General features: G+C 46.8%; 1 protein-coding gene across 3 annotated transcripts in view; it reads left to right on the top strand.

Moving 5' to 3' along the window:
- Positions 1–14785, top strand: part of ASPG (asparaginase) — a 94613-nt gene that overhangs the window by 16394 nt on the left and 63434 nt on the right. For all 3 annotated transcript variants that reach the window (XM_038747554.1, XM_038747534.1, XM_038747545.1), the window contains exons 2-3: positions 3338–3446; positions 8269–8380. In XM_038747554.1, coding sequence (XP_038603482.1) covers positions 3338–3446; positions 8269–8380 — 221 coding nt within the window. The remainder of the gene's footprint in view (positions 1–3337; positions 3447–8268; positions 8381–14785) is intronic.

The following is a 14785-nucleotide window of genomic DNA, read 5'->3' as shown; positions in this document are numbered from 1 at the left end:
AATGAAAGTGGCTCAGCTGGGATTAGAGCCCAGCTTCTCTGACTCTCAAGCCTGTGTTCTTTTCATTAGGCCATGCTGCTTCTAGAGTGTTAAGTTCAGTACGGGGCACTTTCAGGGAAAGACTAAGTAAAAGAATTGATCTCTTTTTGGCAAGGGGCTAACATTCTAATGGGGAGCGTCCATCCAGTAGGCAGATGGATGCTCTCAACCGTATTATACTTAACCATTCAGTTCTACTATCTTCCCAAAGCACACAGCACTCCCCTTTGGACACACACACAGTTCAATCAGTGCTTGTAATCTTGATATGGACCATGTAATAATTAAAGGAACGTATAAATAGCAGACATATACAGATAACTGAGCCATTAGCAAATTAACAAGGATGGTGAGATGGTTTTTACGTGACTGGGAAGGAGAGGGATTAAATCTGGTAAGACCTCCTGGAGGGAGGTGGCCTTTAGGGGAAGTCTAGCGGTATTTTCGAGTTTTAATAGATAGTGCATCCAAAGGTTTCATCAAATGATTTGCCGTGGGAGTGGGGTGGGGAGGAGCAGGTAGGGACGCAGCTGGCGAGAGCCTGCTTAGGTGAGTTTGGGGAGGGAAAGGCTGGTGGGAGTGTGTGGAGGAGAGATTTTTTTTTAAGTGGTATTTGTTAAGTGCCTATTTTGTGTCAAGCACTGTTCTAAATGCTTGGAGTAAATACAGGTTGATTGGGTTGGACACAATCCCTGTCCCCCATGGGACTCACAGTCTAATCCTGGCTCGGCCACTTGTCAGCTCTGTGACTTTGGGCAAGTCACTTAACTTCTCCGTGCCTCAGTTACCTCATCTGTAAAATGGGGATTAAGACTGTGAGCCCCACGTGGGACAACCTGATCACCTTGTATTCCCTCCAGTGCTAAGAATAGTGCTTTGCACATAGTAAGTGTTTAACAAGTGCCATTATTATTATTAATAATAATGGTATTTGTAAAGTGCTTACGAGTATGATTTAATCCCCTTTTTACAGATGAGGTAACTGAGGCACAGAGAAGTTAATAATAATAATAATAATTACGGTATTTGTTAAGTGCTTACTATGTTCCAAGCACTGTTCTAAGCACTGGGGTAGATACAAGGTAATCAGGTTGTCCCGTGTGAGGCTCACAGTCTTCATCCCCATTTTGCAGATGAGGCACAGAGAAGTTAAGTGGCTTGCCCAAGGTCACAGAGCAGACAAGTGGCGGAGCTGGGATTAGAACCCACTTCCCCTGATTCCCAAGCCCTTACTCTTTCCACTAAGCCACGCTGCTTCTCTAAATTAAGTGACTTGTCCAAGGTCACACAGTAAGCAATTGTCAGTGCCAGAATTAGAACCCAGATCCCCCTTCTATCAGGGCTGTGCTCTTTCTGCTGGGTCAAGTTGCCTCTCACTGTTGAGAATTTGCTGAGACCAGACCATGGGGGAGGGAGCCCTGCCAGACAGGAGCAAACTGTGGCACTCTGTAACTCCTCTCCCTGACTCCTCCTCCTCTTCCTCCTCCATCTTCTTCTCCTCCTCCTCCTCCTCCTCCTCCACAGCACTTATGCACATATCTCTAATTTATTTATTTCTGTTAACATCCACCTCCCCCTCTAGACTGTAAGATCATTGTGGGCAACAACTCTTCTTCCTTCTCCTTCTTGGGCAGGGAGGGTAGAGGCTGGCGGGGGGCTCCAGTATAGGAACAAGATGCCAATGTCCACTGGGCATTTCCCCAGTGGGCCTTGGGTGGATTTTGGGGCTCAGGGACTCACTAGTCAGAGGTGAGGTGGCCCTTTTCTGGAGGAGTGACATCCAGAGAGTCCAAGAAACCATCCTTGGTTAGCCAGGGCTGGGGGAGGAGTGGTGCTGAGCAGGAACGGGATCCACTCTGGCCACCTTGTATCTACCCCAGCGCTTAGAACAGTGCTTGGCACATAGTAAGTGCTAAATAAATACCATCGTTATTATTATTATTATTAATAATAATGGTACTTGTTAAGCATTTACTATGTGCAAAGCACTGTTCTAAGCGCTGGGGGGATACCAGGCGATCAGGTTGTCTCATGTGGGGCTCACAGTCTTAATCCCCATTTTACAGATGAGGTAACTGAGGCTCAGAGAAGTGAAGTGACTTGCCCAAAGTCACACAGCTGACAAGTGGCGGAGCCGGGATTAGAACTCCTGACCTCTGACTCCCAAGCCCGGGCTTTTCCCATGGAGCCAAATGCCCAGTACAAGTCTCTGTTGACAATAAATACTCAGGGCTGGACTCTGCAACCAGTAGGCACCCAGGACAGCACTCTACACACAGCAGGTCATTCAGTCAGTATTGTATTTATCGAGCGCTTACTGTGTGCAGAACACTGAACCAGGCGCTTGGGAGAGTATAACATTGTAACAGACACATTCCCTGCCCACAACGATCTTATCGTCTAGAGTGGGAGATAGATCTTAATAGAAATAAATAGAAATAAATATATAAATAATTAAATAATTAATAATATAATTACAAGAAATAATATTTTATTATAATATACAATAATACATTATTTATTATTATCTATATTATTTTATATTATTTGACAATATTTAATAACTATCAATATTTTGTTAATTATTAATGATTATTTAATAAATAATATATTTATTATTATAATACATATATATCATTTATTTATAATAATAATAATTTATTTATATAGAAATAAATAAATAATAAAAATAATATAAATAAATAGAGCTACATACATAAGTGCTGTGGGGCTTGGAGGGGGGTGAATAAAGGGAGCAAGTCAGGGCGACGCAGAAATGAGTTGAAGAAAAGGAAAAGAGGGCCTAGCGTGGGAAGACCTCTTGGTGGAGATGTGCCTTTAATAAGGCTTTGAAAGGGAGAGAGTAATTAAGTGCATAGTGCAGTGCACTGCACAGAATAGGTGCGCAGTGCAGTGATTTTTGTGCCCAGTGCAGTGGGGCTGTAGTGCAGTGGGTTTGTGCTCAGTCTGTCCTCGCATTTGCTGCCGCGGTGATGAGGACAATGCTTCCCCACAGCACCTGTACATATGTATATATGTTTGTACATATTTATTACTCTATTTATTTATTTATTTATTTTACTTGTACATATCTATTCTATTTATTTCATTTTGTTAGTATGTTTGGTTTTGTTCTCTGTCTCCCCCTTTTAGACTGTGAGCCCACTGTTGGGTAGGGACTGTCTCTATATGTTGCCAACTTGTACTTCCCAAGCACTTAGTACAGTGCTCTGCACACAGTAAGTGCTCAATAAATACAATTGATTGATTGATTGATTGATTGATTCCCTTCTGGCAGTGCTCGTCCCCGGACAGAACTTAGTGGCGGCTCTGAGGAAGCTCCCGATGTTCCACGATGAAGAATTCAGCCGGAGCCACAACCTTCCAGCAGACACGCTGGCTCTGCCGTAAGTACCCGGACACAGTAAGCACTCAAATACGATTAATCAACAGGGTCCCTGTCCCACATAGGGCTTGCAGTCTTGTACCCCGTTTTACAGATGTGATAACGGAGGACCCAGAGAAGTGAAGTGACTTGTCCAAGGTTACACAGCACTCAGGGGGCAGAGCTGGGTTTAGATCCCGGGTCCTCTGATGCCCAGTCCTGTGCTCGATCCACTGGGACATGTCGCTTTCCCATGCACTGGTCAGTTCCACCTCTGACCAAGTGTCACTGGAATCCAGAGAGGAGGGCCGTTGTGAGACGGGAATGTGTCTGTTGTTCTATTGTACTCTCCCAAGCGCTTAGTATAGTGCTTTGCAAACAGTAAGAACTCAATAAATACAATCGGATGAAGTGTGTGTATTATTGAATGGTATGTGTGTGTGTGTGCGTACACTTGTGTGTCTTTGTTGGTGTGTGTGTGAATGTCTGGGTGGCTGTTCCCACCTCCCTAATCCGCTGATTGAGCAATTTTGGCAAGAAACTTTGCCTTGTGACCAGAGGGCAGGTCTGGGAATCTGGAGACCTGGGTCCTAGTCCCACTTCTGCTTCAGTCCCTCCGGCAAGACACAGCTTTTCTGGGCCACAGCTTCTTTATCTTTAAAATGGGCAAAATAACCCCTGCCTCTCCTACCCCACAGGGGGGCTGTAAGGAAGAAGTGGGATTGACAGGTCGGAATTAGTGCGCAACACATTCAAGGAATCAGTAGGGAATGAAATCTGCTCCAGTTCCTCTCAATTGATTGATCAATCGTATTTACTGAGCACTTACTTTGTGTGGAGCACTTTACTAAGTCCTTGGGAGAGTACAGAGAAGCAGCGTGGCTCAGTGGAGAAGAGCACGGGCTTTGGAGTCAGAGGTCATGGGTTCAAACCCTGGCTCTGCCAATTGTCAGTTGTGTGACTTTGGGCATGTCACTTAACTTCTCTGGGCCTCGGTTACCTCATCTGTAAAATGGGGATTGAGACTGTGAGCCCCACGTGGGACAACCTGATCACCTTGTAACCTCCCCAGCTCTAGAACAGTGCTTTGCACATAGTAAGCGCTTAATAAATGCCATCATTATTATTTTTATTACATTACAACAGAGTTGGTAGACCCATTCCCTGCCACAGTGAGCTCACAGTCTCCTCAATCAACGGAATTTATTGAGCACTTATTGAGTGCAGAGCACAGCACTGTGTGTTTAGGAAAGTACAACACAACAGAGTTGGTAGACGTGATCCCTGCCTAATAAAATAATAATTATGATAATTGTGGTATTTATTGTGCCAGGCACTCTACTAAACACTGGGGTGGATAGAGGCAAATTGGGTTGGAAACAGTCCCTGCCCCAAGTAGGGCTCACAGTCTTAATCCCCATTTTACAGGTGAAGGAACTGAGGCCCAGAGAAGTGAAGTGACTTCCCCAAGACCACACAGCAGACAAGTGGAGGAGTCAGGATTAGAACCCATGACCTTCTGACGCCCAGGCTCTATCCACTAGGCCACGCTGCAAGTGTATGTTCTAGAAGCTCACAGGCTCCATCTTTTCCATGTTCCTCTGAACATGGGATTAGATAAGCCCCCAGGCCAGCCTATGCCAAAGAGCCGGAGTTGCTTTGAGTCCCACCTCCTCCCACCGTAGTTTATATTCCCGTTTCCCTTTGCTCCATCACAAGCTGCCAGCCTCCCCAACTTCCCATCTAAATAACGGCTTGCGCGTGCAGGCTGGATGGCAGCGCCCGCAGGTAAACTATTGCATTATGGATGCGGTTCACAGCCCAGCTTTCCACGAATCCTCCATGCCATCTGTTCGCACGAGGCTCCGCAAAGCAGCGGCTCATTAATGCAGCCAGGAATCGCCTTCCCGCTCCAATCCCAGAGCTCTGGCCTCTGGGCGGGAACCCCTAAAAACACAGCGGGTCATTTTCTCCTTCCTCCCCTCTGCCCCACCTCCACAGTTCCCTCCCTCCCCGTGGATGGAAGCTGAGGTTTTGTTAATTAACCTTCGCAGCTTCTTAACTGTTTGGGCCGTGATGGATCAGCTTGGTGGGTTTTACCTAGGGACGAGATGCCAATTCTGTCTTTTCCACTGCTGTGCTCGGTTAGCTGAGTGCCGCCAGGCAGGCCCTGCCCTGGCAGTGGAAGTTTTCTCAGACTCATTCATTCATTCATTCATTCAATCATATTTATTGAGCACTTACTGTGTGCAGAGCACTGTACTAAGCACTTGGGAAGTACAAGTTGGCAACATATAGAGATGGTCCCTACCCAACAGTGGGCTCACAGTCTAGAAGGGGGGAGACAGAGAGCAAAACATATTAACAAAATAAAATAAATAGAATATGTACAAGTGAAATAAATAAATAAATAGAGTAATAAATACATAGAAACATATATACATATATACAGGTGCTGTGGGGAAGGGAAGCAGGTAAGGCGGGGGGAATGGAGAGGAGGAGGAGGGGGAGAGGAAGGATGTGGCTCAGTCTGGGAAGGCCTCCTGGAGGAGGTGAGCTCTCAGTAGGGCCTTGAAGGGAGGAAGAGAGCTAGCTTGGCGGATGTTGGGAGGGAGGGCATTCCAGGCCAGGGGGATGATGTGGGCCAGGGGTCGACGGCGGGACAGGTGAGAACTAGGCACGGTGAGGAGATTAGCGGCAGAGGAGCGGAGGGTGCCGGCTGGGCTGGAGAAGGAGACAAGGGAGGTGAGGTAGGAGGGGATGAGGGGATGGATGGACAGCCTTGAAGCCCAGGGTGAGGAGTTTCTGCCTGATGCGTAGGTTGAATGGTAGCCACTGGAGATTTTTGAGGATGGGAGTAACATGCCCAGAGCGTTTCTGGACAAAGACAATCCAGGCAGCAGAGTGAAGTATGGAGAGATGTGTGTGAAGTGGGGAGAGACGGGAGGATGGGAGATCGGAGAGGAGGCTGATACAGTAGTCCAGACGGGATAGGATGAGAGCTTGAACGAGCAGGGTAGCGGTTTGAATAGAGAGGAAAGGGAGGATCTTGGCAATGTTGCAGAGCTGAGACTGGCAGGTTTTGGCTTGGATGTGAGGGGTGAACGAGAGAGCGGAGTCGAGGATGACACCAAGGTTGCGGGCTTGTGAGACGGGAAGGATGGTAGTGCCATCAACAGTGATGGGAAAGTCAGGGAGAAGGCAGGGTTTGGGAGGGAAGACAAGGAGTTCAGTGGCAGAGGCCTGGAAGAAATTAGGAGGACAGCAGACAACCTGATCACCTTGTAACCGCCCCGGTGCTTAGAACAGTGCTTGCACATAGTAAGCGCTTAATAAATGCCATTAAAAAAAAGTCTAGTTTGGGGAAAATGGTTCTCAGAAATGACTGACTGGATTTTCTTGTATCTTAGTAGAGTGCTTGGCACATAATAGGGGCTTTTTTAAAAAAATGTTATCTAAGTGCTTACTGCATTCCAGGCACTGTTCTAAATGATGAGGTAGAAGCAAGGTATTCGAGTTGGACACAATCGCTGTCCCACATGGGGCTCCCAGTCTTAATCCCCATTTTACAGATGAGGCAATTGAGGCACAGAGAAGTTAAGTGACTGCCCCAAAGTCACACAACAGGCAAGTAACTGAGCTAGAATTAAAACCTAGCCCGTAGCCCTGGAACCTGTTTTCTTGACTTTCCATTTGTGGAAATAAAAGTAAAGTCTCAATGTATAAATTTGCAAACATGTTAGATGTTGTAAACACCAACATTGCTGCAGTAGTAGGCTGCTCTCTCAAATACATTTGTTAAGGAAATGGGCAGTGATGTCATTTTACTGAGGGTAGGAATCATTTCTAGTAGTAGTAATAATATTGATTTAGTGCTTATTGTGTGTAGAGCACTGTACGAAGCATATCTAATGATACTACTGTACTCTCCCAAGTGCTTAAGACAGTTTTCCTTACGCTGTAGGAGCTCAGTAAACACTATGGATTGACAATAATATGATGACATTCAGTCATTATAAATTTTAAATATAAAAATTCATAATTGCTTGAGACCCAGAGCCATATTCATGGCAAATTGAGCCATTCCTGGATGAATTTTCCTTAAATGAACATTTTAGCCTACAGTTCCCATACCCCCAACCCCCTACTCCCTTCCTAGTGGGGAAGAAAAAAGGAAAGAGTTAAGACCATGGAAGGCTGAGGAGAAGGGAAGATTATGAGCCCCGCGTGGGACAGTGACTGTGTCCTTATTGCCTCAGTGCTAAGTACAGCGCCTGGCACATAGTAAACACTTAAATATCATGAAATGATCTCATGTTTTCAAGTCCCTGAAGGGTTATCTCTCTCCTCTTTGTCCACTGTGGACCCTCAGGCTTGAGCCTGCAGTGGGAGGGATTGCAGATAGAAACAGTGGAAGGAAGAATTTCTCAGCAGGGAAGGTGGCCGGACCCCAGGATTGCTGACCGTGGGGAGATGTGGAATCTCCTTTGTCAGTCAATCATATTTATTGAGTGCTTACTGTGTGCAGAACTCTATACTAAGCTCTTGGGAGAGGACAGTATAACAATGAACAGAAACATTCTCTGCCCACCATGAGCTTACAGTTTAGAGGGGGAGACAGGCAATATTATAAGTAAATTCCTGTGCAGGAATCTCCTCGAAGTTGCTGGATGGATTCTCATCTTTCTGGGAGGTTTAGGTCTGTGCGATGGCCGGGAGCTCAATAAGGTGGTCCCCCAACTGCCACAGCTATACCTAAGACCTGGAGTCATGCTGATCTGGGCCGAATCGATAGTTCGCATCTACAGCTCAGCTCCAGGGCTTCCCTGTTCTTTCCCCCACAGCCTCACCAGCCAAAACAAAAGGATCGTATACACCGTCCTGGAGTGCCAGCCTCTCTTTGACTCAAGCGATATGACCATCAAAGAGTGGACGAAGATTGCCAAGGACATCGAGGTAACTCAGCAGCTGGGTTTCACTTGTGCCAATTTGTACTTCCCAAGCGCTCAGTACAGTGCTCTGCACATAGTAAGCGCTCAATAAATACGATTGATGATGATGAAATACCTGGATCCGTGGGCTTGTTGCCATGGAGTTGGGAGTTAGAGAATCTGGGTTTTAAGTTTGTCTCTGCCACCTGCCTGCTCTATGACCTTGAGCAAATCATTTAACTTCTCTTTTACTTCATCTGTAAAATGAGGATAAAATAAAAGTTTCCTCTTCTTTGTGAGCTCATATGGGACAGGGACTGTGTCTGTATCTGTCCCAGCAGTTAGTACAGTACTTGGCATATAGTAAGTGCTTAGCACTGGTAATAGTAATAATAATAATGTTTTCCTGAGAAAGCTGTGTGGTGGGACGCTGAGGGATGGGAGCAGTTTGTGTGGGTTGGGACAAAACCAGGGAAGAGATCGCCAAATCAATCAGTAGTATTGATTGTATCAGTAGTATCAGTAGTATCAATCAGTCTCCCCCTTTTAGACTGTGAGCCCACTGTTGGGTAGGGACTGTCTCTATATGTTGCCAACTTGTACTTCCCAAGCTCTTAGTACAGTGCTCTGCACACAGTAAGCACTCAATAAATATGATTGATTGATTGATTGATTGCCTGCTTACTATGTGTAGAGCACTGTACTAAGCTCTTGGAGGGTACAGTACAACAGAGTTGGCAAACAAGTTCCCTGCCCACAAGGAGCTCAAAGTGTAGAAGGGCTTATCCCATTTCCCCTGCTCCACTTTTTCCTGGGTGTTTTAGAATTTCATAGACAGTCCTGACCCCTCCCTGGAATAAAAGCAGTCGTGCCTTTATGATAAACTTTGGGAAGATATTCAGGAAACTAAATGAAGCAACCCAGCTCTTTGGGGGGAGGAGGGGGAGAGAGAGAGAGAGAGAGAGAGAGAGAGAGAGAGAGTGAGTGTGTTTGTGTGTTCATTGCTGAGCCCTTTTCTCAGGGGTTCAGCTATGTAGGTGAAGCTATTGTTTCTCTCAGTTCCCTGGGCTGGACTCCCAGATTGTCACCCCAGCTCCTGGACCAGCCTCAAGACTTTCCGAGGCTGAAAAAGACACCAGTTCAGTGCTGTCTGATCCATTTTCTACGAGATGCCAGCTTACCTCGCCCCAATCCTGTGCCACGTGGGTCCCTACATCAAATTATCACCTCAATGCTGTTTTCCAGCCTTTAGTACATTGAGCTGCAAGTGGTAGGCATTATTACATAGTGTTACTACCTGCTGCTCCCCTCCTAAAAGCCCCATTCCTTTTCCACCCTGTACCCACAGCAAACAGTTGGGCCCCTTTTGCTGGCTTTATTTCCAGAAAAGCAGCGTGGCTCAGTGGAAAGAGCACGGGCTTGAGAGTCAGAGGTCATGGGTTCTAATCCCGGCTCTGCCACATGTCTGCTGTGTGACTTTGGGCAAGTCACAGCTTCGCTGAGCCTCAATTACCTCATCTGTAAAATGGGGATTAAGACTGTGAGCCCCACGTGGGACAACCTGATCACCTTGTATCCCCCCCAGTGCTTAGAACAGTGCTTTGCACATAGTAAGTGTTTAAAGAATGCTATTATTATTATTATTATTATTATATGGTCATGGGTTCAAATCCAGGCTCCGCCAATTGTCAGCTGTGTGACTTTGGGCAACTCACTTAACTTCTCTGTGCCTCAGTTACCTCATCTGTAAAATGGGGATTGACTGTGAGCCCCCGGTGGGACAACCTGATCACTTTGTAGCCTCCCCAGCGCTTAGAACAGCGCTTTGCACATAGTAAGCGCTTAATAAATGCTATTATTATTATTATTTACTTCCATCTAGACTGTGAGCCCACTGTTGGGTAGGGACTGTCTCTATATGTTGCCAACTTGTACTTCCCAAGCGCTTAGTGCAGTGCTCTGCACACAGTAAGCGCTCAATAAATACGATTGATGATTGATGATGACTGTATATGTTGCCAACTTGTACTTCCCAAGCGCTTAGTGCAGTGCTCTGCACGCAGTAAGCGCTCAATAAATACGATTGATTGATGGATTGATTGATTGACTGATCCCCAAATCTCCCCAAATCCCAAGAGAAGCGTTCTATCCCACCTTTGGCCGGAAGAGGACGTCCTAACCCTGGCAGTTATTGGGTTGTCGGTGTTTGCTGAGCTGCCTTTGAACAGAGCCATCAGCGCAGTAGAGGCAGCAATGAGAAATCAGAACCCTGGGATGATCTGTATTCTTTAACGTACTGCCTTCCCCACTCCCATTTCTCACCCGCTAACCGGTCATGATGATCCGTGTTCTGGTTCCAAATTGCACCCCTGCATGCTTTGCCCGCTGATTAAATTTCTTTCTTCCCCTGCGGAAGGGAGAGGGCAGATTTTACTTGCTAGATGCGTGGACTGCCCGGAAAACCAACCGATGGATTTGGGAGCAAATTAAGCCAAAGCGGTCTTTGGAAGGAAAAATGACTCGACGTAGGCTTAGCACATTTTGGACACACAGTCAGGAGGATTAATTCTCTGGAGAATCAATCAATCAATCAATCAATCAATCGTATTTATTGAGCGCTTACTATGTGCAGAGCACTGTACTAAGCGCTTGGGAAGTACAAATTGGCATCACATAGAGACAGTCCCTACCCAACAGTGGGCTCACAGTCTAAAAGGGGGAGACAGAGAACAGAACCAAACATACCAACAAAATAAAATCAGTAGGATAGAAATGTACAAGTAAAATAAATAAATAGAGTAATAAATATGTACAACCATATATACATATATACAGGTGCTGTGGGGAAGGGAAGGAGGTAAGACGGGGGGATGGAGAGGGGGACGAGGGGGAGAGGAAAGAAGGGGCTCAGTCTGGGAAGGCCTCCTGGAGGAGGTGAGCTCTCAGCAGGGCCTTGAAGGGAGGAAGAGAGCTAGCTTGGCGGATGGGCAGAGGGAGGGCATTCCAGGCCCGGGGGATGACGTGGGCTGGGGGTCGATGGCGGGACAGGCGAGAACGAGGCCTAACGGTGAGGAGATTAGCGGTGGAGGAGCGGAGGGTGCGGGCTGGGCTGGAGAAGGAGAGAAGGGAGGTGAGGTAGGAGGGGGCGAGGTGATGGACAGCCTTGAAGCCCAGGGTGAGGAGTTTCTGCCTGATGCGCAGATTGATCGGTAGCCATTGGAGGTTTTTGAGGAGGGGAGTAATATGTCCAGAGCGTTTCTGGACAAAGATAATCCGGGCAGCAGCATGAAGTATGGATTGAAGTGGAGAGAGACACGAGGATGGGAGATCAGAGAGAAGGCTAGTGCAGTAGTCCAGACGGGATAGGATGAGAGCTTGAATTAGCAGGGTAGCGGTTGGGATGGAGAGGAAAGGGCGGATCTTGGCAATGTTGCGGAGCTGAGACCGGCAGGTTTTGGTGACGGCTTGGATGTGAGGGGTGAATGAGAGAGCGGAGTCGAGGATGACACCAAGGTTGCGGGCTTGTGAGACGGGAAGGATGGTAGTGCCGTCAACAGAGATGGGAAAGTCAGGGAGAGGGCAAGGTTTGGGAGGGAAGACAAGGAGCTCAGTCTTCGACATGTTGAGCTTTAGGTGGCGGGCGGACATCCAGATGGAGATGTCCTGAAGGCAGGAGGAGATGCGAGCCTGGAGGGAGGGGGAGAGAGCAGGGGCAGAGATGTAGATCTGGGTGTCATCAGCGTAGAGATGATAGTTGAAGCCGTGGGAGCGAATGAGGTCACCAAGGGAGTGAGTGTATATTGAGAACAGAAGGGGACCAAGCACTGAACCTTGGGGAACCCCCACAGTAAGAGGATGGGAGGGGGAGGAGGAGCCTGCAAAAGAGACTGAGAAAGAACGACCGGAGAGATAAGAGGAGAACCAGGAGAGGACGGAGTCTGTGAAGCCAAGGTCAGATAACGTGTGGAGGAGAAGGGGGTGGTCCACAGTGTCAAAGGCAGCTGAGAGGTCGAGGAGGATTAGGACAGAGTATGAGCCGTTGGATTTGGCAAGCAGGAGGTCATTGGTGACCTTTGAGAGGGCAGTTTCCGTGGAATGAAGGGGACGGAAGCCAGACTGGAGGGGGTCGAGGAGAGAGTTGTTGTTGAGGAATTCTAGGCAGCGTGTGTAGACAACTCGTTCAAGGAGTTTGGAAAGGAATGGTAGGAGGGATATGGGACGATAACTAGAAGGTGAGGTGGGGTCAAGAGAGGGTTTTTTAAGGATGGGAGAGACATGGGCATGTTTGAAGGCAGAGGGGAAGGAACCAGTCGAGAGTGAACGGTTGAAGATGGAAGTTAAGGAGGGGAGAAGGGATGGAGCGAGAGATTTCATAAGATGAGAGGGAATGGGGTCAGAAGCACAGGTGGCCGGAGTAGCACTTGAGAGGAGGGAGGAGAGTTCCTCTGAGGATACCGCTGGGAAGGAGAAGTCACTAATGCGAGGAAAAGAACGGGAAAACGTGGAAGAGGCGGACCAGCAGCTAGATGGTTAGAAAGGTTACGGCTTATGGCAGAAGACTGGACGTTCTGGATAAAATATATCCATAAAGTCGCTATGAATCGGAAACAACTCGACGGCACTTGATAATAATAAGATACGTGGCCTGGTGTCTCCCATTTAGATTCGCCAGATCCTCAGTCCAGAAGGGACTTTTGGTGGTCAACCGGTGCTTTCCTCTGCCTCCAGAGAGCACCTGTAGTCCTTCAGTCAATTGTATTTATTGAACACTTACTGGGTGCAGAGCGCTGTACTCAGCTCTTGGAAAAGTACAGTATAACAATATTATAGGCACATTCCCTGCCCACAGTGAATTTATAGTCTAGAGGGAGAGACAGATATTATAAATAAATAAAATTACAGATATGCACATAAGTGCTATGGGGCTGGGAGGATGGAAGAATAAAAGGAGCAAGTCAGGGAAACGCAGAAGGTAGTAGGAGGAAAGGAAAGGAGGGCTTAGTCAGGGAAGGCCTCTTGGAAGAGATGTGCTTTCAAGGATTTGAAGGGAGGGAGAGTAATTGTCTGTCGGAGGAGGGAGAGTGTTCCAGGCAGAGGCAGGATGTGGGCCAGAAAAGGCTCCATCATCTCCTTTACTCCCTAGTTCCAGGGCCTAGCACCCCTTCATTGCCTAGAAATCTTAGAAATCCTTCCTCATCGGTCTATCAATCAGTCAGTATTGTTTATTGAGCGTCTGATGTGCGTGCAGATAACTGTACTACATATTTTGACAAGTGTAATATAGTTTTTTTATGGTATATGTTAAGTACTTACTATGTGCAGGCACTGTACTAAACACTAGGGTAGATACAAGATAATTAGGCTGGACACAGTCCATGTCCTACATAATAATAATAATAATGATGGCATTTATTAAGTGCTTACTATGTGCAAAGCACTGTTCTAAGTGTTGGGGAGGTACAAGGTGATGAGGTTGTCCCACAGTGGGCTCACAGTCTTAATCCCCATTTTACAGAGGAGGGAACTGAGGCCCAGAGAAGTTAAGTGACTTGCCCAAAGTCACACAGCTGACAATTGGCAGAGCCGGGATTTGAACCCATGACCGCTGACTCCAAAGCCCGTGCTCTTTCCACTGAGCTGCGCTGCTTCTCTGCTACATGGGGATCACAGTCTTAATCCCCATTTTGCAGATGAGGTCATTGAGGCACAGAGAAGTGAAGTGATTTGCCCAAGTTCACACTGCAGAAAGTGGTGGAGCAGATTAGAACACAGGTCCTTCTGATTCCCAGGCCCATGTTCTCTCCATTAGGCCACGTTGCTTCTTGTTAGAGTTCGTAATTAGATTGTTAGTAGTAGAGTTAGTAGTTATATTGTAAAAATTGCTAGAATTTACAATCTAGGGGGAGGCAGAGGCTAAAACAAATTAGAGATAGTGGGAAAAAAAAATATAAAGTTATGTACATAAGTTGCAAAAGGGGTTATGAGTTAAGAAGGCTTAGATTCATTCATTCATTCAATCGTATTTATTGAGTGCTTACTGTGTGCAGAGCGCTGTACTAAGCACTTGGGTGGCTCAGAAGTGCCAAAGTGGCAGTAATGGGGATGGAAACTGGATATGTGAGCCCGCTGTTGGGTAGGGACCATCTCTATATGTTGCCAACTTGTACTTCCCAAGCGCTTAGTACAGTGCTCTGCACACAGTAAGTGCTCAATAAATACGATTGAATGAATGAATGAATGAATATGAGAGGTTAATCAGGGAAAACGTCTGAGAGGAGATGTAATTTCAGACAGGTCTTGAAGATCGGGAGAGCTGTGGCCTGTCAGATTTGAAAGCAGGGGGAGTTTCAACAGATGTGGAGATGAAAACTTAGAACAGCGCTTTGCACATAGTAAGCACTTAATAAATGCCATTAAAAAAACAACAACA

This window comes from Tachyglossus aculeatus, chromosome 1 (genome assembly GCF_015852505.1).
Source record: "Tachyglossus aculeatus isolate mTacAcu1 chromosome 1, mTacAcu1.pri, whole genome shotgun sequence".
NCBI classification, from domain to species: domain Eukaryota; kingdom Metazoa; phylum Chordata; class Mammalia; order Monotremata; family Tachyglossidae; genus Tachyglossus; species Tachyglossus aculeatus.
The sequence above is the reverse complement of the archived record's forward strand: the minus strand, read 5'-3'. Positions and strand labels throughout refer to the sequence as shown.